The 12,685-nt window shown below is 51.1% G+C and overlaps 5 protein-coding genes across 5 annotated transcripts; 2 read left to right on the forward strand and 3 right to left on the reverse strand.

The window, feature by feature from the left end:
* Positions 1–150: 150 nt before the first annotated feature.
* Positions 151–1,355, reverse strand: BO94DRAFT_620978 (RTA1 domain-containing protein). The gene is made up of 3 exons (XM_025616966.1): positions 1,055–1,355; positions 615–1,009; positions 151–563 (listed from the first exon to the last, which is right to left on the reverse strand). The coding sequence occupies exons 1-3, from the start codon at positions 1,324–1,326 to the stop codon at positions 277–279; spliced, it is 954 nt and encodes a 317-aa protein (XP_025471248.1). The 5' UTR covers positions 1,327–1,355; the 3' UTR covers positions 151–276.
* A 918-nt stretch (positions 1,356–2,273) lies between these two features.
* BO94DRAFT_572094 (glycosyltransferase family 32 protein) lies at positions 2,274–3,380 on the forward strand (the record flags this gene model as incomplete). Its single annotated transcript, XM_025614904.1, has 1 exon — positions 2,274–3,380. One exon carries the CDS (start codon positions 2,274–2,276, stop codon positions 3,378–3,380), a length of 1,107 nt encoding a protein of 368 aa, XP_025471249.1.
* On the reverse strand, positions 3,001–5,766 carry BO94DRAFT_531461 (Zn(II)2Cys6 transcription factor). The gene is made up of 7 exons (XM_025610902.1): positions 5,494–5,766; positions 5,366–5,446; positions 5,245–5,308; positions 4,840–5,192; positions 4,585–4,791; positions 4,261–4,538; positions 3,001–4,202 (listed from the first exon to the last, which is right to left on the reverse strand). Exons 1-7 carry the CDS (start codon positions 5,625–5,627, stop codon positions 3,484–3,486), a joined length of 1,836 nt encoding a protein of 611 aa, XP_025471250.1. The 5' UTR covers positions 5,628–5,766; the 3' UTR covers positions 3,001–3,483.
* Positions 5,767–9,129: 3,363 nt separating this feature from the next.
* On the forward strand, positions 9,130–10,665 carry BO94DRAFT_457321 (oxidoreductase, short-chain dehydrogenase/reductase family; the record flags this gene model as incomplete). The annotated part of the gene is made up of 3 exons (XM_025607740.1): positions 9,130–9,550; positions 9,617–9,687; positions 9,742–10,665. 3 exons carry the CDS (start codon positions 9,130–9,132, stop codon positions 10,663–10,665), a joined length of 1,416 nt encoding a protein of 471 aa, XP_025471251.1.
* A 668-nt stretch (positions 10,666–11,333) lies between these two features.
* On the reverse strand, positions 11,334–12,680 carry BO94DRAFT_276553 (uncharacterized protein). The gene has a single exon (XM_025606597.1). It carries the CDS (start codon positions 12,505–12,507, stop codon positions 11,542–11,544), a length of 966 nt encoding a protein of 321 aa, XP_025471252.1. The 5' UTR covers positions 12,508–12,680; the 3' UTR covers positions 11,334–11,541.
* Positions 12,681–12,685: the final 5 nt, after the last annotated feature.

Here is a 12,685-nt window from a genome sequence, read left to right on the forward strand (position 1 = left end):
AATAACCACGGAGAATAATCATCTTATCAGATGTAACCATGCCATCTACTATGTAATTCACACAGGTCGGAGCCCAATTACACAGCCATGCCAGAAATAGTAGCTAAACAAGTACTTCGTGTAATGAAAATCTATCAGAAACTAAATCACAGAAAAAGCAAAGGCCAAATTACAAACGAGAAAGCCATCAGAAAACACAAGGCGGATAGAACAAAGTCAAAAATACAGCAGCCCAAAAAACCCATCATTCCGTCAACTCGTCAACTCATCAACTCATCAACTCATCGGCGACTCAACCCGATGCGCCTTGCCCTCCTGGCCCGCATACATCAATTCCATATCGTTGTCACCCCGGAATTTCCACTTAGTCTGATCCCATAGTCCGTCGAAACACACGCCCGGATGCAGCACCGTCAAGGTAATGATAGCAATGACGATCATGGCGCCCTCGAGGATCATAAAGTCGACTTCGTCGTTGGCTAGCGCGCTGTGGAATCCGCCCTTCAGCTCGGCGACCCGGAACACGGACCGGATGAAGATGGTGAGGGTTGCTAAAACCAGACCTATGCATATTCAGCAACCAATTTTGATATGAGGAGAGGAAAGGGACTCACCACCCAGAAATGCCTTCCAGGTGAAGCTGTTGCGCAGGTCTCGCATCCGCACATCCGGGTTGAGATCGCGTGGGTTCTTGCGCACCTGCCACGCGTAGTCGAGACAGAGACCCATGAAGAGTACCAGTGATGCTACCTGGGTTGCTAGACCCGCAATCATAATGTTAACGCCGGATTGGGCAAGATCGGCTTGGTCGGCATCGGCTATGGAGGTGATGGCGCCCCCCGCGGCTTGGAGGATGAGTGAGACCAAATCACACAATACGAAGACGAGCGTATAAGTCCGTGGCCGAAGGCGGGAGATCTTTTCGCCGTAGATGACCACGATTCGGCCAAGGCAGATGTAGATCGATGCGCTGAAGAATGCAGGGCCGATGGTGAGGCAGACCAGATATCTAAACTGGTTAGTTTCCTGTCATTCGAGGGAGAGGAATACGTACTCTAGGTAGGGATCGAATCTGAACGGGTTGTAGTGCATTTGCACACGTCCTGCATAGCCGATGATCTCGAGCATGAGTCCTCCGAATAAGCCAGCAAGATAGCCCCAGGTGCGGTATCGAATGCCCAGTCCCACCTGGGCCATCAACAAGGCCACAAATACAGCCAGGTAGAAGGCATTGCCGGCCAGCGAGGGGATGTAGTAGACGTAGGCTTCGCTGAGCGGACAAATGTCCAAGGTGCAGTAGTCGGAAGGGTCTGTCGAGTTGCTCATGGTGGATGTATAGCTAATGTCTCAATGGTATTTCTCAAGAATGGTATGAGTAGCAATGATGGGTTGAGATCCTCAGTGTTCGCTCGCTTGCTCATATAGAGCAGGCTCTGGCGGTGAATCCAACACCCAAAATAGTACTTGCAAGGAAAATTCAGAAATTCTTTGTTACTTCGATAACCAACGTTCACGGCAGCTTGCTACGGACCCTAACGCAGCCCCAACCCAGCCCCAGGACATGACAGGGCGCCTCCTTGATGTTCACCACGTTTCAGGGCTGTCATCGTAGGATCTGTCCAACGGTAACGCCAATGTACGGAACAATACCAGTACGCCTCCGCTAAAACGGCGGGACTTGGCGGCATCGGAACGAACCGAGCATTGTGATTGGTGGAGAGCCGGGGAGGGATCGGCTTCCAGCCCGGCACCGCCTCGTTGAGACTTGGCTCGCCCGCCAAGCCATCCGGGCAGGATACGGACAAGGACACGGACACGGACAAAATACGGACATGACACGGACATGGACATGGAATCCGCACCAACTGCGCAAGCCTCAGCCCAGACCAGGACCAGGACACGGACAGATGCAGTCAGTTGGTGCTGTCAATGGGCTGCTTTTCTAGGCAGTAACCACCAAGGATTCGGATTCCACCTCAAGCTTCTATGCCAAGCACTCCCTGATAGCAACGTGTATCAGTAGGTAGTGCATGCTAGGGTAAGGTAAACCATACAAAGTTCGAGCCCCTATCGGGCCGTATCACCTCAATGTCTGAAAGTGACGGCGAGGCTCAGTTGCCAAGACACCGACAGAGGCTCAGCAGTAGCATTCACTGATGGGCTTCTTGTTCCTGTAATATCATGGTGTAAACATCGCTTTCACGATCCCCTCTTTCTACTCTCATCCTTCGTTCAACCACTAGCTTCTATCACCTCGACATCTACTCGACAAGATGGCTGCAAGTACAGCGTTGAAGAACGTCGGCAGTTGCATTCAGCACCAAGCTGCCCGATGCCAGGCGTCTCTTCCGGTCGTCTCGCTGGCTCCAAGGCTCCAGAGCGTGGTCACTAAAGCACGTCGAGGCCCTTTTGTCTGCTGCTTTGGCTTCTATGTGCTGTTCATATGCGTCTCTTCTCTTCTCTCGTTGCTACAATTCTCGTCGGCCCTACATGCCAAAACCCTCACCCCAGACGTCATTTGGGCAGATTCAAGCCCTGTGGCAGCATCCCAAGTCCCCGCTACCGAGATGCAATGGGCACCACCACCCTCAGGCCTTGTGCTAGAGCCATCGAATGCCACAGCCATTCCCAAGATCATCCATCGAATGTGGAGGGGTTTGGCCTCAGATGTACCAGAGGAATGGAAAAATGCAACCCACTCCTGTCAAGAACAGAATCCCACCTACCAGCAGTATATATGGACCGACAACACGGCTCGTCAGTTTATCGGGGCGCATTTTGCATGGTTTTTGCCGACTTATAACGAACACCTGCTGTCTATGCAACGGGTGGATGCTTTCCGTTACTTTGTCCTTTGGTATTACGGGGGCATTTATCTAGACCCAGATGTTGGCTGCCGACAGCCGATGGATCCGTTGTTGCGTGACACAGAAGCCCTGCTGCCGCGAAGCTGGCCGTATGGGGTCAGCAATGATTTGGTTGCTAGCACAGCAAATCATCCCTTCATTATCAAAGTTGCTTTGAGTATACATGATCACCAGTGGTCTTTCGTGCCGGCATATGTCATGGCCTTTATCAGCGCAGGCTCGATGCTTGTCAGCCGGGTCCTTGCCATGTGGTTGCGTTCCATTAAGGGGAACCCTGGAATTTCCATAGTGCCTCCAACGCTCTTTGATAGCACGGAGGATGCCTTCTTCATGCGGTTTGAAGGATTGCTTCCTCGCGGCGATGAAGTTGCTGTCTCTGAGCAGGTCTTTGGGAACTGGCTGGGGTGGTGTGGGGCTGGAATAGCGCTCATTGTGATGGCTACTGTTATTTTTGGGGTTCAGACAACACCGCCGACTACCCGTCGTGACTCAACCGCAAGCGTTCCAGTGTAAATACTCTACTGCATTGGCGGCTTGTACTAAGATTGTATGTATTAGAGATTATGCCCATCTTGTGACTGCGTATGCCTAGATAATGTCAGTGTTGTCTGAGCCATCATGTTGGCAAGTTATCGCAAGCGCTGCTGCTCGAATGGACTGTCGCTTGTGCCATCCAATCGACAAATAGATCATCGATCGTGGCATCCGGAAAGAATCCAGGCCACTGAATATCGTATGCCTCCCGCGGTATCAGGGGATAGTCATTCAACTCGTCCAGTGGCTGTGAAGACTCGACATAGCTAACCCCATCTCCGGAGGGCGGACCCGTTCTGTCTGCTGGCTGTGTAGATAACTGAAAAGAATCATTTTTAGGTCCCGATAGTGCCCGGGTTTCAAACCACCATTGAACACGCTTCAGGCGCTTTTCATAGTGATAGAAGACGTCTCGGTCTCCTGTGGCGTCCATGCTAGTTGTGACCAGCGCCTGAATGCGGAGGATACAGCGACTCAATGTGTTTGATATGTCTAGCGCACGGCACAGTTCGGCTGTATGGGGGTGTGCTGAAGGTTCCGAACCTGCTACAACAAGCTTACAAGCAAGAGTCAGTGCGAAGCCGATCTGGATCCACATAGCATTGTTGAACGCCACTTCGTTACGCAGTGGTAGACCCAGATGATGGTCAAGTAGAGCCTTTGCCGCGGCAAGGCCCATACGTAGAGCTTCGATCTGGAAGGAGGAATCGAATTGTAGCTTCTGTGCGCTAGGCCTGTGATCAAAAAGGGTGATTTGGCATAGATATAGCTCGGCAGTATAGAATTGCATGAAGAGGATATCTGCCATTCAATGTTAGTGATCTTGGATGATTTAATATCGTTGTTCGGCTGAGCATACGGTTCTCGTTCAGCCGACACGGTAGGTCAGCTCGATATAGCTCAAGCTCGGATTTCAACTCGTGAAAAGAACGCTCGATAGCTAGACCATCACTGTGGGCTGCTAGGATGTTCTGAGCCGAGATGGAAGTAATCTTCTCTGAAAGCCGCTGGAGTTGTACAACATGGAGAAGACACTGATCGGAAGCGTACTCAGCGTCAGTCGCCAACAACCTGCAACAGTCTTCGAAATACGGCAAGTATGAAAAGGAGCATTGCTTGTGCAATATCTGTGAGACGCTACTAGCTGTTAGAGAGACCTCGTATGCAAGCCTACTAGACTTGCCTTGATGCGAAATAGAAATATCCAATGACAGCTCGTCGTTCGTCATGACCCCATGATATTGACTCCCCCTGTCTTTCAGAATCAAAGTTGACTCTAGTCCTCCAAAACCGATACTCGGGCGCACGGTCAAGCTGCAGGTCAGTTATGATGCTGATTGCAAGGTGTAGATATTGGGAGAACCGGCGTGGTCTCGAGTGATATTGACACCTAAATCTGTTAGCTCAGATGAGTATGAAAACACAATCAAGGCCATACCATGCAAGATGGACCAAGAGTCCTTGCAGTATCTCGAACGAGACCGGGCCATCAAATATCATGCAGTCACTAATCATCTTCTTTACCTCTTTCTCGACCGTGCGCTGCAAAGGCATGTTGTCATACAGGGCAGCATTTAAAATCGCAAGGAAGAGAAATGGCTTATCTCGCCGTAGATCTTCTGCAGAAAGCTGTGGCGAGATGACAACGAACGGACAGTGGGGCATGAGAGTCGCTCGAAATTCATTCAGCAGCAAGTTGGCGGCGTCAATGGTAAGCAGTCCTTTGTCAATGACATCTTTGGAGTGTGAAGTGAAGCTTGCAGGACTCCCCTCGGTTGTACTACCTCCTCTCTTCCCAATAATCAGCCAGTTACTCCATAGCGATTTGGGGTTGTGTATTCACCAGATTTGGGGTCGTTGACTGCGCCAGAAGCTGATCGACTTTGGCTTCCAGTACATCGATCCTTCTTCAGAAGAGGTAGGGTCAGAGGATGAGATAACAAGGGACTATCTTCAGAACTCACCTGTCTTTGCTGTCTCGACTGTTCCCAATATTCGTGCTTCGGCCCTCCCGGAAATGACAGTCTTTCCCCAGACGCTCGCATCTGAAACTGGTGAGCTAGCCAACATGCACACTCTTGGACGGGCTCACCTATCGCAGCTTCCCGTAGTGTCATGGCGAATGCACCGTATTTTGGCTCTAGCGCAATTCTGGCAGGTTTTCACGGAGCCATTGGAATATCTGCCCTTTGGACGGGTAGGCTCGCTCCCCACAAGGTGAGCCATGGCAAGAGGGGTTCTCCGTGCAACAGTTGCATTCGCGTAGGTTCAGTGATGTAGCAGCGGTGTCGGAAAGAAAGAGGTAGTAGAGTCAGACATTTTAGTTTAGTGCGTTGACCGAGGAGGGGACAGGGGACAAGGAAACTGGAATCGGACCGAGTACAAGCCAGGATGGAGAGGCCCACCGGCGAGGCGAAGCCATGAGATGCGGGGCGGAGTTATCACCCGCCAGTCACGCTAACCCCGGGCTGGCTTCCACCGTCTCTTAGCGCAGCGCAACCAGTACTCGAGATAACTCTAGCACTTATCTACTACTACTATTACCTAGAACTTGGTCGATTAAAACCAGGGTGTTTGCAGAGTATGGCATTCGTACTGCTACCATGGTTTGATTTAAGCGTAGACCATCCAAGTATCTAGTGGGTCCACTGCCAGTCCAGAACCGTATCAAAACTTTAGGACGCAATCATCTCTTTGTCTGGTGTTGGGTACCACGGACCAATGAAAGGAGGGGAAGGTAAACAAAGAAAAGGAGAGCGAAGATGTCGGTCAAAGACGGCCTGCTGTCGTTCCTGTTCCGGATCGGCAATGCTTCGGAGCCGGGCAGCAACTATTGGCAGCGGATTGTCAAAGCTCCTTTTCCGCAATGGTTCATGGTTCGCATGGCGGAGCTGAGCTTAAGGTTTCTGGGTGGTGGTAGCTTGGTTATGTTAGTTGGTTACCATCTCCCCAGGACTTGTTCGGCGATAGCATGCTCTTTTGACCATAATGGACTCACGCACGGCGCATGCTTTGGATCGTTTATTTAAGCCTCCTCGGATAGGTCACATCTATCGGGCAATATAGACATTAGACTCGGGTCTCGCTGCAACATTCATCTTCGAGCGTTATCGGTTATCAGACCTAGAGGGTGGTGCTTATGTATAACCGATAGTTCTCATTCCTCTGGGTTCAATTATTCTAAGCATAACTATATTAGCGTGTCAGTCTCCCGGCTAGTGATAGCGTTTATTACTATAATTGGCCGAGTAACCTGCTCCGAATTATTCATCAGCAGCATGGCAGCCCTATGGAGGGGGCCTGTGTACATCAAACAATCTGGATTTGAGCCATGGCAATGGAGTCATAGTGGATATATTTTCTTCGCGGTTTAAGTTGTGGAAAGCTGAGAATGTGACGTTGAGCCCTGGCTCAGTCAAACGACATGTCTAAGGGCGATGCGGCATATCTGATGGCCAATTAACAGTACGAGGTAAAATTTGGCAGATTTCCCAGAGCAAGAGGCGTGCAAGGGATGAATCTGATAGCCGTGGAAAGTCATCAGCAATATGTAGCTTTTGTGGGAATCAGTCATATTAGTAAAGTGGGTTCGGAACTTTATTTGCCATGCGTTGGTACTATTGATGTCGAAAGTTCCTAGGATATAGTGAGAAACTTAACTGGTCGCTAATATGTTGGCAACTTTTAAAATGCTGTGATCTGTGCATCCAATAATAGATCCTGCTGCCAGAAAGGGCTACCCACTGGTCATTGGCTCAACTGTTAGCTCCCTGGCATAGTCACACCGAGATGGCTCAGCCTAGACCTTTCTCACCCAACATAGTCTTATGCAAGTCGTCATGATCCGGGGTTCTCCGGGAACATTCCACCAGAATTGTCCACCATTTCACGTTTGAACTCATGGGACAAGACTTGATAGGATGTCTAAGAAACAATGAATCGTTCCACGGCTCCAATACCTTGTGAAACCTCGGAAAGTACTAGGATCTACAAGGGCGATCCTGATGATTCGAGTCTTTCCGTCACTGTCAACGTAGTTCGACGGTGGCTCTCCCCGTGGCTTATGAGATAGCGGTCTTGGTTCTGCTGGCGACCAAATGCCAAGCTATAATAGGTCGAATCAAGAAGATCCAGACGCGATCTGAAAGCGAACCCGGGTGGAAGAGCGCTGCGCCTTTCACAAACGATGCGAAAGTAGACAGCATCTCCATGGGGCTGATTACGGCATCCTTGTATTTATTCAAACTCCAACGGCCATGCGATGGCGATAGAAATAAAAAAAAGCGTTAGAACGGAACGAACACCTGGAAGAAAACATGGGTGCGTAGGCTTATTTCGGGGTGGATCAGAAACCGTCAGCCTCATTGAATCGAAAGGGATCCGTCATAGCCACATGTGATGTATGGAAAGTCAAATCCGCGGGCAGATTGGACGTATAGCATGGCCGGGTTCGCAAGAGGACACGGTAGGATGCCTAGTGTGACTGGCCACATGAACGGGAAGAATGAACGACCAGCCAAGTCAAATATAGAACCGGCCTGGCCTGACTGCGCCCGACTTTGAAACAGGTGTGCTGGGGTTGTTGATTGGACGATGCCAGGACGATCGGGGAAAAGGCTGCGGGCGAATGGGTGGCCGGGAAGGAATCTCAAACCATCGGGAGGTGAAAAAGGGTTGAAACAGGGTCTTCAGGAATGTACATCGGTTACATTGGGAGGTGGTCATCTGAATAGATCGTGTCTTGACAACAAGGTAAGGAGAGAGGAAGGAGAGATTAAAAGATTAGAAAAGGTAGGGTGGGGATGGCCATGGAGTGGATGGAATCATGGAAGAGCCGGTCGGAGTTGGCTCGTCCAGGTACTCCGTTGACTCCTCGACTGAGTCGACGAAGTGACTTGACTGACTTTTGGTCCTTCCTTCTGGGGACTGGGGACTGCAGGTGGGGAGAGAGGGGTGCCTGGACGATCCAGAGGATCCATAGTATCCATAGTAATCCATACTTGCTGCACAGCCAGTGGATCCTCGACCGAGGGAGGCCACGCAGTCGATGCCCAAGTGGGCTTGACTGGTCATGTTTTGTGGAAGAAATCCGCTGGCTGCCGGACTCTGAAAACGGAGAGGTTCTGGACCCTGGGGCGCTGATTGGCTGGGCTGCATGTCAACTGCAGCTTGACCTGGCAGTCAAGTGACGCAGCTCGTTGCCCGCCCGCCGCTTCTTATTGCTTCGCTTCTCGTCAGCGCTGGCCCTTTTTCTCCATCATCCGGCTGGCTCATCCAGGGTTCTGTTTCGCACAGTCCGTCGTGTGTTCGTGATTGCCGTGCACTAGATCGCCAGGAGCGATCGGTATACGGACTACTCCCCATTGTTGCTTGTTGCCTGTTACTTGTTGCTTGGTACCTCCCCTGCCTCTTGGGTGCTGCAAAGTATACTTTCAACCCGAGCCACTCAATTGAGACATTCTGTCTCGCTTTAATTTCACTTGCTTCACTTGCTTCACAGCTCCGTCACCTCACTCGTGCAGGAAATATGCTGATAGCACCGTTGCCCTGCTACAAGTGACATAACACCAGTGGTGGTGTCAAAATAATCCCAGAAAAACAATCCACTTGTGCTCAATGCAACTATACAACATATCCCGGCGGTCTTCTTCCTCGTTCACTTCATCGGCTTGTTCTCAGGTACTACTTTCCACCTTCTGTTTTAAGCACCAGTCAATCGGGTTCGGGGATGCCCGGTGTGGCCATAACCATGGATATCTGGTCCTCCGGCCATGGATCTTTACACCACCAAGCCGCTATGAACTCAATTTCGACATCATCAATTCACCCCGGTCTGGACCCTGACCCTCTGCAGTCATCAGCCTTAAGTCCTGCCATGTGCCAGGCAGCATACCCAGGATCATTGTCGCTTCACAACTATCGCAAACAACTCTCCGACGGCGACTCCTTCATCCTCGAGAGCCAGGAGGGAAAGATCTTGAGACGGAAGAACGCTGCATTGCATCTCAACCAAACCCAAATGTATCCGCTTCACTCCGCGCATCCGTTCTCGGTGTCTTCGGCGGCATCGAGCCCTCCCCCGCTCTCGCCGTCATACTCTCCAAGCGCCATGAGTGAGCAAGGCCCGGAGAGTCTCCATGGCTTCGTTTGTGAGTGGCTACAGTTGTAAATGCAAAGGAAAACACATAGATCAGACATGCTGACTACGATCCCAGTGTCCCCGAATGTAGACATGCATTCCTCGGACAGCCCGATATACTCCAAACAGAACCCACACAGTCTACTCGTAGGTAATACTCCAGCAAGTGAATGCATCTCTATTACTGACATGTTTACTTAGGATACATTTCGTGATCGATTGGAGGAATACCCAGACTCGAACCAGGACCGGGAAGGCTCTCTCCATAGGCACACCAGGACTCGTTCAGATTCCATGTTGTTGAACATGAAGAAACGAACCGCAACCGTGATCGATCATGGCACATCATTCGAGATTATCAACCCACATGAGTCACTCAACTTTGCTCGAATAGTGTCTTTCATCGAGGATGTTGACACTTATTCATCCCGAGGCTCGACCGGAAACCACCGAGAATCATATATAGAATTGGCCAACGATGCGCTTGTCATACCCGAATACGAACTGCCTCGAAGCCTTCCACCGATGGATCCAGCCCCTGAGCAAGACGAACAACAAGTTCATGACGAGCTCGTCGGCGATTCTCCGCACCAGCCTATGCCATCCATCTCAGAGCGCCTAGAAATCAACGACTCTGATGACATGGAATCAAGATACTCACGGTCCCCAGGGCACACGAAACGCCAGCCGCCACCCTTGCGACCAAGAGCTGGGACCGACGAAAGCGATCTGGGGGAGCCGGGCTCTCCTATTCGCTATGACGAGGATTACCCACCACCCATCTCATTGCAACGTCCATCCACATCACCCTTCCCAATGGATGGGCACGGACACCAACGATCACCAATTCCACACCCAGCAGCATACTATGACATGAGTATCTGGCAGCGAGCTCCCCACTTCCAAGACGGACATGGCCTGCCTCATCCCCTGTATTCAAACCCGCCATCACCCTACGCAAGTCCATCACCTTTCCCAGCCCAACACGAGGCCCAAAAGATCCACATCCACCACAACATCTCCAAGCGATCTCTCAAGAATCGCAAGAAAAACGACAAGGCGAAAGCCGGACCGCTAAACCCTTTCAAACGACTATACAGCATGTTTCGGAAGAAACGGCGATAATCGTTCCTACCCGTCAACAATCATTCCCTACCCTCCACCTCTCACCGCTTCTTCATTCCTTCTTTCACCCACTAAGCGTTGCATCTCTCATTAATTCACCCCGCTATTCCACTTTCTCTTTGCCATCTGCTGCTTACAGTACCTGCCTATCGTTTGCATGTGCATATGCAGCATATGTACATGCAGACATGCAGTAATGATTGCCCGATTGATTGACTGCCTGATTGACTACCTCATGAGCCACTTATCCCCCCACCTATGCATTTCTACAGGTTCTGCTGTTATCCAGACTCCTTTGACAGGAATTCCACGGACTTACTTTCTTTGTCGATATTGAACCGGGTTATGATGCAAATAGATCTTCTCTCCATTGCTGTTACCAACCTCGCATGTTTTGCTATGCTACTATGCTATGCTATGCTATGCTGTACTACCTATGGTTACCACTACCAAGATTGAAACACAAACAGGCTGAACTCAAATCAGATCAGACCAGACCGAATCGCTTAGTTTATCCTCAAAAACTCCGACAAAAAGAGATATTTACATAGATGTGAAGCTGTGAAGCTGACTGGACAAAACGTGATGAACCAAAAAACCCGGACAAGACGACAACAACGTAGGACAGAAACAAACAGGAACCGGTTACACAATCTGGGTATCTTTCTTTCAACATGCACAAAGCCGAACCCTGAAAGATAATAGGTGAACGAACCAAACCTAAACAAAATACCAAGCGAGACAAAACGAGAAATATATAGTTGAGAAGAGAGAAGATGGTAGGTAGAACGTGGATAATTTAGAAAGAAGAATGTAAAAGAAGATAAATAGTGTGCGAAAAGAAGAAAAAAAAGGTTTCAAGAAGATAGAGGCGGTTTACTCCTCTGGCGCCTGTTCCACCATGGAGGCCAGCGCCGCACTCACAAGGCTCTTACGTCTCAAGCCCTGCTCACCCTTCTTGTGCATATCTCGTGTCGAGCAGTGATAGCTCTTCTCGATGCGATGTGACGAGAGGGCACTGACACTGCTCTTGCGCCGTGTCCGGGGCTCCAACGCAGACGTATCCGAGGACTGGTTACGAAATCGATTGCGGGAAAGAGTCAGGGCGCGTCGTCGTGGCGAGGACTGCGGTGGCAGGGAGCTGGGGTGGCAGTCGTCTTCACAGATGGAGTCCCTGCACATGGCTGATCGCATAACCTCATCGTCAGAGACAAAAGCACGGCGGATGGACTCGACGTCAGTCTGGTTGCACTGCAGTCGGGAGATTTGTTGCCGCTGAGCGCGGACACTCCAGGCGTCTGGACCGCCGAGTCCCGGGGCAGCGCTCAGATCCATATTGTCGGCCGGAAAGTCGGCCGGGGCGGACGTCGGGCTCAGGAACGGCGAGTATGACTGGGGAGACAGTGACCCCGAGGTCAGGGACTCATCGTCATGGTCGGTGTCTGGGGGTGTCAGGACATAACCGGGGAACTTGCTCGAGATGCCCAGGTCGGATGGGGTCGGGGACGCGGGCCGATCAAAGCGTCCCTCATCGGGTTGGATTCCATTTTGGTTCTGAAGAGTGTGCTCGTGAAGTTTCCTCGTCAGCGTGCTGATGGAGAGCCGCTTGTGGTCGTAGGCGGAGAGGGGCACGGAGGTGGGCGGCTGAGCGGAGCGGAGATAAGATGAGCGTGAGCGAGGTGCGGACCGAGGAAATCGCTGTGAACGCGGAGACGGACAACGCGAGGACATTGGGGAGATGAGCGCACTGTCACTGTCCACCATAAGGCGGTCATCGCCTTCGAGCGCCAGCCGCGACGGCCTGGTGGACGACGGCGACGAGAAGGAGAAGTCCTCGAACATGATTGGATTGGATGAGACTATTCGAGAAGAGTTGGAAAGGCCAGAAGACTGTGCGAGAGATCCAACGACGCCTGTTTATTCGAACCGGGCGGGTGGAATGAAGACAGTGGTCAACGGATAGGTTGTCTGGACATAGGGGGCTGGACTATGAGGGCGGAAGAGCGTGTTCCTGGCTCAA

This window comes from Aspergillus sclerotioniger (assembly GCF_003184525.1).
Source record: "Aspergillus sclerotioniger CBS 115572 chromosome Unknown BO94scaffold_4, whole genome shotgun sequence".
NCBI classification, from domain to species: domain Eukaryota; kingdom Fungi; phylum Ascomycota; class Eurotiomycetes; order Eurotiales; family Aspergillaceae; genus Aspergillus; species Aspergillus sclerotioniger.